Raw genomic sequence first — 14,409 nt, forward strand, 5'->3', positions numbered from 1 at the left:
TGGCGACTTCCATTTCAGACCACGCTTGAAAAATATTGACACAAATCTCGATTAATATTTTGAAACCTGAACAAACGAACATTCCAGAATGTCTAATATATGCTTGAGATTGTATGGCAGTGCTTCCTACGTACTGTGCAACGCCCCCTGCATTCAAATGTTTATCCCGCGGAAGCGAGAGATAGACGATAATTTTGACGGAATCAGTCGTACGGGCGGTAACGTTTTCGAGGTTGCATGATTAGAAAACACATTCCGACTGTCACTTTCATGATCTGGTAAGCGACACTTTGATTGGTCGGATGAAAGGTCGTGCTATCGTGACCCGTAACCGGATGTCCTCAGATCTTTGTTTAGCGATAGCTAATTCTTGGTACAGTGAGAAAAATATATTCAGAACAATATGTATGACTTTAGTATCTTAAAAATGATTACATATGGGCAGTTCTGAATGGAGAATAATAAAGTCCATGATATGGTGTGGATATTTTACACCCTGTTGTCTTAGTCCCATCTTCCCATCAATGACATTAGTATTGCTTTAGCAGTGGTTGCAGTTTTTCATAAACCAACCAGAGTTGCCTCCCTTGGGCACGCCAGAAACCTATGATTGCGGGTTCGAATCCCGGTTCGCACCGATTATGTTTCTAGGTTTGTCAGCACCATACCTGTGCTCGTGGGTTTCACCAAAGTGGTAAACGTCTGATACCTGCATCACCTCGGGCTTTCCTCCAACATTAAGCTGACACGCCGTGATATAACTGGAATACTGTTAAAAGCGGCGTTAAATCCAACTCACTCACTCACTATCAATTTACATGAATAAATGAAACAGGTTATTCTTTTAAAGATGTTCATTGTATTACATTAAGTTACAATTAGTTTCTCCATCTTTGAGATGTGTTTTGATACCTAAACAAGTTCTCCTTTCATCTAAATGATATTTGTTTGCACATTGCAAACGGCCTGCCCATTGTACGCAATGGGAGGTGCACAGATTGTGTGTAACACATATACCAGGAAACACTGTCAAACCATGCTAGCGGTATAATAAAGCTGACTTGCTATAAAATGCAAGCATCCCTGCCCACGTTGGAGTGTTTGGTAACGAACACGATGACAAAACAGCTAAATCAGCGCTAAAATTGGAAGTAAGAATCAACCTTCCAATATCTAAAAACGGAATTAAAAATATTACTTAAGTAAAAATCTTCCAAAAGTGGCAAAACAACTATCAGAAATCAAACTGCAAACTAAAACACCTGCGCCAAAGCCACTAAAAAACAAACAAAATCAAAATCATAAAAATAAAAAAATCGACAGAGCAATAAACAAATTACAAACAGGCCACATTAACCTAAACTCACACCTACACCAAATTAAAAACATCAAACCGGTAAATGCCCACATTGCAACCAAATAGAAACCTCTGAACACGTAATACTACATTGCACACATTACCAACAACACAGAACAACACTAAAATCCACACTAAACTACAACAACGAAAGACACTAAACCCCTTAAATAACTTACAAACCTATAAGGCACTAGGCATTTATCTAATCAAAACACAACAAACAAGCTACCAATAAAACGTAAATCTTATATCTCTAAAAAAAAACACAACCTCACAAACTCCTTTACTTCCCCCACCTAACTAGCATGGCATATTTCAAAATACCAAATTTCCGCCAAAATTAATTAAGCGACCATAAGCCCCTCCAGGTTGCCTCCCCTTTCGGACATACCCTTCTCGACCACGTCACTAAATGGCCTGGCGGGCCTGTGCGCGAAATACTCAAATGTCGTAAAGCGCACGATAAAACCCAAACTACGTAAGGATTTCTTAAAGACAGTGAATCGGAAGCATGGTATTTGTTATTGAACACTTACCAACATAAGAGTCGGTACATTCCCACTTCCTCGCAGTAGATGATTGGTCAGAGACCTCTGGCTTTGTGCTGATTGGTTGGTTCCTATCCAGTGAGGATCAAGGATTTCCAAGCTGAACCCATGACTGTAACACATATCAGATAGAGGCTGGAACACGTCGCGCATAATTGCAAGTCTCTCCACGCAACTGTCTGAAAGAGAACATCAGTTAGTGAGTGTGATGTTACAGCATTTTCTGGTGAAATGTCTCTACCTACCCGATGAAATGTCCCTACCTACCTGATGAGATGTCCCTACCTACCTGGTGTAATGTCCCTACCTACCTGGTGAAGTGTCCCTGCCTACCTGATGAGATGTCCCTACCTACCTGGTGTGATGCCCCTACCTACCTGATGAGATGTCCCTACCTACCTGATGAGATGTCCCTACCTACCTGGTGTAATGTCCCTACCTACCTGGTGAAGTGTCCCTGCCTACCTGATGAGATGTCCCTACCTACCTGGTGTGATGCCCCTACCTACCTGATGAGATGTCCCTACCTACCTGGTGTGATGCCCCTACCTACCTGATGAGATGTCCCTACCTACCTGGTGTGATGCCCCTACCTACCTGATGAGATGTCCCTACCTACCTGGTGTGATGCCCATACCTACCTGATTAGATGTCCCTACCTACCTGATGAGATGTCCCTACCTACCTGGTGTGATGCCCCTACCTACCTGATGAGATGTCCCTACCTACCTGGCGTAATGTCCCTACCTACCTGGTGTAGTGTCCCTACCTGGTGTAATGCCCCTACCTTCCTGGTGAAATGTCTCTCCCTACCTGATGAGATGTCCCTACCTACCTGGTGTGATGCCCCTACCTACCTGGTGCAATGTCCCTACCTACCTGGCGTAATGTCCCTACCTACCTGGTGTAGTGTCCCTACCTGGTGTAATGTCCCTACCTACCTGGTGTAATGTCCCTACCTACCTGGTGTAATGTCCCTACCTACCTGGTGTTATTCAGGTAGATATCAACACACATCAACAGATCAATACCAGCGTCACAGCCTTTGTTCAATATCCTTCCGCTGATGAAATTGCTAATTACACCTGATAAAACCACGGTTCTGCTTTTAAGAGAGCGCCAGGGTTGATGTATTTGTTCAAGTAATGACACTGTTCTCTAGGCTGGTCCACGCCCTCAAAGAACTCCAATAAATACTTGCTGACATTGTGCATGCAGCGAGTAGGGATAACAAAGGCCATGATCCATCATCAAAACTATCACGAGGCTATTGTAGGCGGAGATCTCGGGAGGAATGTTACAGACCTTGAGATCTTTGTTATTTTTTTTCTGATACATATCTAAATAATCATTATTTGATCTCGTAAAACTATGGTAGGAAGCTGGAAATTACTTCATTTAATAAAAAAATAATAGTGTTGTTTGGGGGATATCTATGAAACAAGTCTTTGAAAGGCATTTAGAAGTGATACACATAAGGAAGAGAATTCATGGATGTCTTCTTTATAATGAGGAACACAACGTTTCGGAGTATATGCTTTCTCCTTCATCAGGTGAAGGAGTAAGTATATTCTCCGAAACGTAGCGTTCCTCGTAATTCAGAAGTTGGTATCCATGCATTATCTTCCTTATATCTATGAAACAAGCCCAATATTGACCCTCCTCTCTACATTAGAGGGTTGTATATAACAAGATTTAACTGATATTTTACACCGACATCAGCGAGTCGGGGAGCCAAGTAATACACATGCCACCACAAGGCTGCATACAAGTACTGTGAGTTTCTGACCCGTAAAGATTTCGGGGTAGAATAGGTCTTCACCAACCCATACTTGCCGTAAAAGGCGACTATGCTTGTCGTAAAAGGCGACTAAAGGGATCGGGTGGTCAGGCTCGTTGACTTGGTTGATACATGTCATCGATCCCAATTGCGTGGATCGATGCTCATGATGTTAATCACTTGATTGTCTGGTCCAGACTCGATTATTTTACAGACCGCCGTCATATAGCTGGAATATTGCTGAGTGCGGCGATAAACAACAAAAAACAAAACAAAACTAACTGTTTCTCGGGCACATGTATCACAAGTGAGCAGCGAGTGAGGACTCTATTTTTATGGTTTTTTTTAAAACAAAAGTGACGTAAGATGAACACTTTTCTTGCTTTCTCCCCAAGAATACCAACACTGGCCACACATTGAGCTGGGCCCTTTAATACAATGTCAGTGAGTTGGGTTTAACGCCGCTTTTTAAACATTATTACAGTTATATCACGGCGTGTCAGCTTCATGTGGGAGGAAAGCCCGAAGTGATGCAGGTCTCGGACGTTTACCACTTCGGTGAAACCCTAGAACACGGGTATTGTGCTGACAAACCTAGAAACATAATCGGAGCGAACCGGGAGTCGAACCCACAAACATAGGTTTCTGGCGTGCCCAAGGGACGAAACTCTGCACAGCGAATCGCGGCGCCTTAGACGACTGGGCCACCCGTGCCCCCTCATTTTATGGATAACAAGAGTATGCTTCATATGATGGAGGAAATTTGAAAAATATTATTCATTGGCAATAGATATAATAACTAACACCCTGGATTTAAAGTGACGTACTGATGCTGGAAAAACATGTTTATTTGTTTATTTGTTTAGCCTAAAGAGTTATTTCATGGACACATAGCTGAAATCCCAAACCCCTTTTATACCTTAGTGACAATACGAAAACTAAACATTTGCTACGTATTCATTGTTTGTATTCTTGAGTTTCAGTTATTTGGATACCATGCGCCATTGTTTTAGTGACAAGTCTTCCGCAGGGTAACATGTGTGGTTGCTGTATAATGTTTATAATGTGTGGTGTGGCGGTGTGCGTAGTGGGTGGTGTGTGTTTGTGTTTTGTGTGGTGGTGGTGGTGTGTGTGTGTGTGTGTTTTGTGTGGTGGTGGTGGTGTGTTATGTGTGTGGTGGTGATGTTTGTGTGTAGTGTGTGATGTGTGTGTGTTGTGTGTGGTGGTGGTGGTGTGTGTAGTGTGTGATGTGTGTGGTGTGTGCGGTGGTGATGTTTGTGAGTAGTGTGTGATGTGTGTGTTTTGTGTTGGTGATGTTTGTGTGTAGTGTGTGATGTGTGTGTTGGTGATGTTTGTGTGTAGTGTGTGATGTGTGTGTTGTGTGCGGTGGTGGTGTTTGTGTGTAGTGTGTGATGTGTGTGTGTTGTGTGTGGTGTTTGTGTGTAGTGTGGGATGTGTGTGTGTTGTGTGTGGTGGTGGTGTTTGTGTGTAGTGTGTGATGTGTGTGTTGTGTCTTGTGGTGATGTTTGTGTGTAGTGTGTGTGTAGTATGGTGTGTTAGTGTTGATAGATGTGAGTAGTGTGTTATGTGCGTGTAATGGGTGGTGTGTGTGTTTTATGTGGTGGTGTGTGTGTGTAATAATGTGTGTTTAGTGTTTATGGATGTGTGTAGTGTGTGTGTGTGTGTGTAGTGTGTGTAGTATGGTGTGTTTAGTGTTGATAGATGTGTGTAGTCTTTGTGTAGTGTTTGTTTCGTGTGTTTGGTGTGTGTAGTATTGTGTGTTTAGTGTTGACAGATGTGTGTAGTGTTTGTGTAGTGTGTGTCTAGTGTTTGTGTAGTGTGTGTAGTGTTTGTGGTATGTGTGTGTAGTATGGTGTGTTTAGTGTTGACAGATGTGTGTAGTGTTTGTGTAGCGTGTGTTTGGTGTTAATATATGTGTGTGTAGTGTGTGTTGTGTATGTAGTGTGTGTGGTGTGTGTGTTGTCTTTGTGTAGTGTTTGTTTTGTGTGTGTTTAGTGTGTGTAGTATTGTGTGTTTAGTGTTGATAGATGTGTATGTGTATGTGTGTGTAGTATGGTGTGTTTAGTGTCGATAGGGGACGGTCGGGTAGCCAAGTGGTTAAAGCGTTCGCTTGTCACGCCGAAGACCCGGTTTCGATTCTCGACATGGGTACAATGTGTGAAGCCCATTTCTGGTGTCCCCCGCCGTGATATTGCTGGAATATTGCTAAAAGCAACGTAAAGGCATACTCACTCACTCACTCACTCACTTGTGTCGATAGATGTGTGTACAATGTGTGTAGTGTTTGTGTTGTGTGCGTAGTGTGTGGTTGTGTGTGTAGTATGGTGTGTTTAGAGTTGATAGATGTGTATAGTGTTTGTGGAGTGTGTGCGTAGTGTGTGGTTGTGTGTATGTTGTGTGTGTAGTATGGTGTGTTTAGAGTTGATAGATGTGTGTAGTGTTTGTGGAGTGTGTGTAGTGTTGTGTGCGTAGTGTGTGGTTGTGTGTATGGTGTGTGTGTAGTATGGTGTGTTTAGAATTCTCTCTCTCTCTCTCTCTCTCTCTCTCTCTCTCTCTCTCTCTCTATATATATATATATATATATATATATATATATTATGTCATGCAAACTTGATATTTGACCCAAGATATTCGCATCCAGGTCAGCTGATGAAGCTTACCTGATTCACAGGCTGCGACGAAGAGACGAATCTCTCTGGGCCTCTCATCGTGGAACTCGTTCACGTTGCCTAGCAACAGATGCTGCACGTACTTCGGATAATCTTCAAGGCTGATTCCTTTCAGGCCCATGGACGTCTGGCTTGTTCGATGAGACCTAACCGGTGTTTGGACCCTGAACGACATATTTTGAACATTTGCAGATGCTAATTTTATCTGAGCTCGACCTTCCATGCTCGGACTGGCCTCATTTTCAGATGTGTTTGGCTTTGATTGGTTGGTCGCTTTCGAGGGCTCGTCCACGTGCAGGTTAACTGCACTCGATGACGTTAAGCTCTGCACGCGTTTCTGTCGGCCTTGAGAACCTTTTGACCTGAATGGAAGATGGATATTAATGGAAAGGTAATTGCAAGTCCTAGAATTATATACCTTGTGGTCAATCGACCTCCAAGTGCTGCAGTCGAGGTACCCTGTTTGTTTTCTAACGCGACAGTCGGTAATATTCCGGCTATATGACGGCGGTCTGTTAATAATCTAGTCTGGACCAAACAATCTAGTGATTGACATCATGAGCATTTATCTATCCACACTGTTCGAGCTAAGGCTGGAAATAGCACCACGCCGTGGAGGAATCCTCGTGAAGATCCGGCGTAGAATAGGTCTTCAGCAACCCATGCTTGTCGTAAGAGGCGACTAACGAGCTCGGATGGCCAGGCTCGCTCACTTGGTTGATGCATGTCATTGTATCCCAATTGCATGGATTGGTGCTCATGGTTACAGTCACTGGATTGTCTGGTCCAGACTCGATTATTAAGACCGTGGCCATATAGCTGGAATATTGCCGAGAGCAGCGTTATACAAACTACCAAACAAACAAACACAACACAGTGCTGGGAAGCCCCCTTTAATATACCCTCGACACATGATATCGTCAAGGGCATGGTATGACGCACTGGTTAAAAACATTATTGGAGGTCATTAACTGACAAGGGAAGCCTTGCAAGTCTGAGCGACAATTACATGTTACTATTTTAAGTCATCAGGGCTGCCATGTTCTTTGAACTCGCGTGACAGAGGTACAAATAGGAAGCCACCAAAATCGTAACGTTTTTAATTCCGACCTACCCTTTCACAAGTGCCCGTGACACAGCAAATCCTAATTACTATATAACGGACCCGTGAAGATCCGGGAACAGGTCTTCAGCAACCCCTGCTTGCCGTAAAAGGCGACTATGCTTGTCGTAAAAGGTGACTGACGGGATTTGGTGGTCAGGCTTGCTGACTTGGTTGATGCATGTCATCGATCCCAATTGCGTGGATCAATGCTCATGATATCAATCACTGGATTGACCGCCGTCATATAGCTGGAATATTGCTGAGTGCGGCGTAAAACAACTAACAACAACAAATACTATTTAACGACACATCTTGACCGCCCCGATAACCTCCCCGGGCTTCAGCAACCCATGCTTGCTGTAAGAGATGACTAACGGGATCGGGAGGTCAAACTCGCTGACCGTACCCCGACGCGGGACGTTTCTCATAATATTAATCACAGGTTTATCTGGTCCAGACTCGATTTTTAACAGGCCGCCGGCATATGTACATGACTCGTTGAGTGAGTGAGTGAGTATGGTTTTACGCCTCTTTTAGCAATATTACAGCAATATCACGGCGGGGCACACCAGAAATGGGCTTCACACATTGTACCCATGTCGGGAATCGAACTCGCGTCTTCGGCGTGACGAGCGAACGCTTTAACCACCCGACCGCCCCAAATCGTTGAGGATCATATCAATACGATATAATTACGGATATGCAGCTGATGAGGCAGCTGTTGCTGATGTTGCAGAGTCTGCGTATGTTGATAAGGGACAGGATGATAGTGTTCGCGCTTCAAAGAAACTATATTTACATCCCAAAAATGTCCCAGCTGTTTCTTTCAAAGGTCCGGTTTGTTGTTTAACGCCACACTCAGCAATATTCCAGCTTTATGACGGCGGTCTGTAAATAATCGAGTCTGGACCAGACAATCCAGTGATTAATATCATGAGCATTGATCCACGCAATTGGGATCGATGACATGCATCAACCAAGTCAGGGAGTCTGACCACCCGATCCCGTTAGTCACCTCTTACGACAAGCATAGTCGCCTTTATAGCAAGCATGGGTTGCTGAAGACCTTTTCTACCCCGGGTCTTCACGGGCCTCCAAGGTCCAACTGTCTATAATACCAAAGGTATTTTCTATAATACCAAATGTTCTCAAGACTCATGAGTGCTGTGTTCTATGAGATTATTCACTTGCAATTGACCTCAGAGGCCTATATTCACTGTAAATAGTCTTTCGTGTTTATATTGTATAAGCCAGGGCATATTGATCATAAGTCGGGTCTTACGACATCGTTTGGTACTGCGGGCCTATTATGCCTTCATGTCACGCGCGTTGACGTCAATGTCACGCGCGTTGACGTCAATGTCACCAAAACGTTTTATAACGACGCTCGAAATACTTTTATATGGCGATGTATTAATGAGAGACCCTTTGTTCCAAGATCCGTTGCAGGCTATCGGTAGTAATTCAATAATATACACAGACAATGCCGCTTCAGATTAAAATTCTTTGGTCATGGAGCTCACATTGACCGCTGTTAACGTCATCCACTTTTGCCAATCACGTTATAATTAATGATAACAGCGGCAGATTTGAACCTAACGGGGTCATTTGAAAACCTCGACCCAAAGCGCTGATCTTCACCTTGATTGATGCGACCATTACTTGTATCATTAGGGGGCACGGCAAGACCGTCTTACAGTACCTCAACCATATCATTTCCCCTTTGCCCATGCTCACTGTATTAATATCCCTAAATGAAGCAAGTCTAGATTTTCCCTAGGTTCTATAATGATCTGCATCTCCATTTCACCGAGACTCCTTTTCAATTTAAAGTGATTTATTCTTTTCTATCAAAGGCGTTAGTCTACCACTGGAGCTACTTCTTGCATTAAACGACGGTTTAATTACACTCTTCAAAAAAGAAACGCACAGGTAGTATGTAGTTCATTAAACCTGACTACACAAAAAAAATGTTGATGTATGTTATTGGAAAATGTTGTGGGCCTGATATTCCACAAACGGTACGTCAAAACGCAGCCATTGTCGATTTGCAATGTCTTCAACGGCATTGTTTTCACACTTGTTAAAAAATGTCATGGAGGAAAACAGTTAGGCAAAATGCACGTGCAAGTTATGGCATTCGTAACTCGTGGTAGTGGCTATAAAAAGGCAAGCATAAGCCAATAATTTGTCATTCCATTGTCAACATTTTTCAAGTTCGAAAATGCCGAGACTCGGCGCTGCCGATCGGAACATCGCCCTAGGACGTATCCAAAGAGGGGAATAGCAGTCTTCTGTTGCACACGACTTCAACGTCCACCACAGCACCATTTGCCGCCTTTGTGACCCATACACACAGTTCAATTCCACTGCAGAGCGTCCGAGAACCGACCGACCAAGTGTTATCACCCCTGCACGGGATCACTACATTCGACTGTTCCATCTACGTCATCGCAATACCACAGCTACGGAGACTGCAGGACGCATCCCTGGTTTGAGGAGGATATCGGACTTGACTGTCAGGAACCATCTTCGCGAGGCTGCAATCCGACCCAGAAGACCAATTATCGTCCCTGTTTTGCAACAGATCCATCGACAGCGACGCTTGCCTTGGTGCCACAACTTACTACCTTGAATTTGAGAAACTGGAGACGAGATGGGTGTAGCGTTGAATCACGATTTCTTCTTCACCGGCGAGATGGAAGACAACGTGTTTATCGTCGTCGAGATGAGCATTTTGCACCACATTGTGTACGTGAATTTGACAATTTCGTTGGCGGTAGCGTCATGGTTTGAGGGGCCATATCCTACACCAGGAGATCTGACTTGGTTGTGGTTCAGGGAAATTTGACAGCACATCTCTACATGAATCAAATTCTTCAACCTCACCTTCTTCCAATCATTGACAGCCAGAGGGAGGTGTTTCAACAGGACACCGCTCCACCGCACACAGCTCGTGTCACGGTAGACTCCCTTCATAATGCCAACATCAACACCTTGCCCTGGCCGTCGAGATCTCAGAACACCTCTGGGATGAACTCGATCGACGTGTACGTCAACGTCAGAACACGCCGCAGACACTCCCACAACTGGCCAACCCGTTACAAGCAGAATGGCGCAGAATTCCGCAGGACAGAATTCGTACACTTATCCAGTCAGTGCCGAGGAGATGCAGAGCCTTGATTGCTGGCCGGGGCGGTCACACGAGATACTGAGTTCAGCGCAACCTTGTGGCCTAATGTGACATGACAATGAACAGTTTTCAATGCCTTTGTACAACGACAACATGTGACTATTGAGCTCCAAAATTTCATATTTGTATCTATAATATTAAATTAAATATCTCGACTTTATTAGGTACAATAAATTTACTAAAAATCTACCTGTGCGTTTCTTTTTTTGAAGAGTGTATATCAAGGGGTACCCTACACAACATTCTACAGTTTCCCGATAACGCCCACTTCCAATGAGGCATAATGTTCCATTAACGGACGTCATAGAGGACAATGCGCTGAGATTAGTTCCCACACAAAGGGAGCTGTCAGCTACTATTAAGTCTAACTTGTCCCGGCAGGTTTCCATGGTTTTAGGCCTGTCAGCGTAACATCACATGTATACTATAATGATCTTGTACGTGACTAATCATGTGGATTTGTCAGACATTAAAGCTCTGAAATAAAATAATGAGTGAGTTGTATTTTAAGCCGTTTTAGCAATATTTTAGCAATATATACGACGGGGACATCACAAATGCTGTTCACACATAATACCCATGAGGGAATCGAACCCGGGCTTTCGGTGTGACGAACGAACGCTTCAACGACAATGCCAACCCATAACGCCTTATATATAATAAGGCATTGCTATGTCGGACAAGATCAGAGAGCTATTGAAAAATGTTTGGATTGGGCATTTTGAGAGTGTGGTGAGAGACCGAATATTGTTTTACGTCTCAAATATTTTACGTCAACAAATATTACAACACTATCACACATTAAAACGGGTCCCTTATAGTAACTACATGATCCGATTTACCTACTCTTGCGACAAGTGTATGGGTGAGTGATTATGGTTTAACGCCGATTTTAACTGCACTTAAGCAACAATGCGAGTGACACCAAATTTGGGCTTCACACATTGTACCAATTTTGGGAATTGAACCTGAACCTATTGCGTGACGAGCGAATGCTTCAACCATTAGGCTACCCGACGGCCCCCTATCGACACTTAACACACCACATGCACGCACGCACGCACGCACGCACACACACACACACACATCTATCAACACTAAACACACCATAATACACACACACACAAACACTACACAGCATCTCCTCGTATGCTGTCCTCATAGGGCGGTCGGGTAGCCTAGTGGTTAGAGCGTCCGCTAGTCACCCCGGGTTCGATTCCCCACATGGGTACAATGTGTGAAGCCCATTTCTGGTGTCCCCCGCCGTGATATTGCTGGAATATTGCGAAAAGCGGCGTAAAACCATACTCACTCACTCACTGTCCTCATATTAGCAATATTCCAGGAATATCACGGCGGGGAACACCAGAAATGGGCTTCACCCATTGTACCCATGTCGGGAATCGAACCCGGGTCTTCGGCGTGACTAGCGGACGCTCTAACCACTGGGCTACCCGACAAACCCATCATGAACAAGAAAAATATATATACAAGATCTGATTACAAAATATGTCGTTAAGCCTCGAATAGAATAATGTCTTGAACTTGACGAAGCTAATTGCAAACTTTAACGTCCCATTTATTACGAAGAGCTGTTAATGTTTTTATATCAGACATGCCAGTTCGATAGTGGGTAATTTGTATGTGAGTAGAGGAAACTTTTATACATTTATTATAGATTTGTTCGTAACCCTTTTTGTACATTAAGAGGACAGACGGAGCATCGAAAGAGAGATTCCACAGGATGCTGAGACGTTGGAGGATTAGCGTGTCGTACTTTGGTTAAATTCAGATTTTCTTACGGTATAATCTCCATTCTGATCCAAAATGTTTTAATTTCCCTTGGATAATGTGCAATGAATACAGAGCCGGGTTAGAATAGGTCTTCAGCAACCCATGCTTGCCGTAAAAGGCGACTGTGCTTGTCGTAAGAGGCGACTAACCGGATCGGGTGGTCAGGCTCGCTGACTTGGTTGAAGCATGTCATCGATCCCAAATGCGTGGATCGATGCTCATGATATCAATCACTGGATTGTCTGGTCCAGACTCGATTATTTACAGACCGCCGTCATATAGCTGGAATATTGCTGAGTGCGGCGTCAAACAACAAACCAAACCAAAAACATGCTCGAATGTTCATTGTCTGAAGATGAAAGCAGGTATTGACTGAGAAGAGAAATCACTGTGAAATGTGTGAGTGAATTGGCTTTAACGCGGCTTTCGACTCTAGTTGCGACAATACAGTAACTGCGCTACGTCCTGACACACACATAGTCCACTGTCTACAATGTTGTTCCACGTATTTCTGCATGGACTTTCTTCTGGATGGTCAATTCTTCATATAAAAAAGCATACAGTGAGTGAATGAATAGGGTTTAAACGTGTCCGCTTGTCTTAGGCGTTTACCCCTTCAGTGAAACCAACGAGCACTGGTATGGTGCTGACAAAGCTAGAAACATAATCGGGACGAACTAGGATTCGATCCCACAATCATAGGTTTCTGGCGTGCCCAAGGGACGCAACTCTGCACAGCGAATCGCGGCGCCTTAGACGACTGGGCCACCCGTGCCCCCCTGATGCCATGAAGATAATATTTGTAAATATAGTCGAACACCGTTGTGTCGTACTTTGATGTGTCGAACGTACGTCTGTCTCGAAGTAAAAGCTTGGTTCCTCCGTATTCCCTTTTTATTCATCATTTTCGATTGTTACGAACCTCGGATAATGCGAAGAATTTACATAGGTCCATTTAACTTCGACACAGCAGTGTTTGACTTATAAAGACGAACCATTTGAAAAATCGGATATTGTAAATTTACCAAGGAGAAATCATTGATTGTTTTCCACATGACATTATGCGAATTGCGGCGCATTAGACGACTGGGCCACCCGCTGAGGATGAACATGGTATGTTATCAGCCTGATTCCCTGGGTATGCTGCACTGGCCAACGCAGCATACCCAGGAAACCAGGCTGGGTGTGTTATCTGCGTTACTTACCGTCCAGGATCTGAGTGTGATCTTCCCTTGTCCAGCCCAGACGAACAGCTGCTTCCCATAGCGTTGAGTAGGGTCGTCAGGTTCCAGAAGTACTTTTAAGTGGGAAATTCACAAAGCGTCGACATGGATCGTTCTTGGACAACAAACACAACATTATTCCACCTTCCGAAAGTCGGGAATATAACACTTGACGTTCACATCCGAACTGAGACACGCCAAGAATTGTGCAACCTTGGCCGGTTCACGCAGTCTGTCATCAAAACATTTCACATCACAAATTCATATATGATGCACATCCTCCTTTAAATGACTATCACCATTGTCGCGGTAGCACTGAAGTATTCTGTGTGATAATGTCTATGAGAGTTGACATCCCGTTGTCTGGCGCAGTTCTACTCCTGAAAAGACAAATGATACAAGGTTTGTTTGTTTGTTTGTTATTTAACACCTCACGCTATTCCAGCTATATGACGGCTGTAAATAATCAAGTCTGTACCACACAACCCAGAGATTGACATCATGAGCATCGATCAACACAATTGGAATCGATGACATGCATCAACCAAGTCAGGGAGCCTGAACACCCGATCCTGTTAGTCGCCTCTTACGACAAGCATAGTCGCCTTTTACGGCAAGCATGTTTTACCGAAGACTTAATCTACCACGGATCTTCACGGGTCCGTTATATAGTAATTAGGATTTGCTGTGTCACGGGCACTTGTGAAAGGGTAGGT

The 14,409-nt window shown here is 43.9% G+C and overlaps 1 protein-coding gene across 1 annotated transcript; it reads right to left on the reverse strand.

Moving 5' to 3' along the window:
* Window positions 1-1,158: 1,158 nt before the first annotated feature.
* On the reverse strand, window positions 1,159-14,067 carry LOC125381708. Its single transcript, XM_048399153.1, has 4 exons — window positions 13,676-14,067; window positions 6,370-6,740; window positions 1,897-2,087; window positions 1,159-1,173 (listed from the first exon to the last, which is right to left on the reverse strand). Exons 1-4 carry the CDS (start codon window positions 13,732-13,734, stop codon window positions 1,159-1,161), a joined length of 636 nt encoding a protein of 211 aa, XP_048255110.1. The 5' UTR covers window positions 13,735-14,067.
* Window positions 14,068-14,409: the final 342 nt, after the last annotated feature.

This window comes from Haliotis rufescens, unplaced genomic scaffold, assembly GCF_023055435.1.
Source record: "Haliotis rufescens isolate VD_foot unplaced genomic scaffold, xgHalRufe1.0.p SCAF_19, whole genome shotgun sequence".
NCBI classification, from domain to species: domain Eukaryota; kingdom Metazoa; phylum Mollusca; class Gastropoda; order Lepetellida; family Haliotidae; genus Haliotis; species Haliotis rufescens.

What these genes read in the sequence shown, in the direction of transcription:
- LOC125381708 (XM_048399153.1), bottom strand. Translation starts at nt 13,734, where the DNA reads ATGGGAAGCAGCTGTTCGTCTGGGCTGGACAAGGGAAGATCACACTCA. An exon ending in TCACACTCAGATCCTGGACG is followed by an intron (nt 6,741 to 13,675) that starts GTAAGTAACGCA and finishes TCTTCCATTCAG; the next exon opens with GTCAAAAGGTTCTCAAGGCC. An exon ending in CGTCGCAGCCTGTGAATCAG is followed by an intron (nt 2,088 to 6,369) that starts GTAAGCTTCATC and finishes GTTCTCTTTCAG; the next exon opens with ACAGTTGCGTGGAGAGACTT.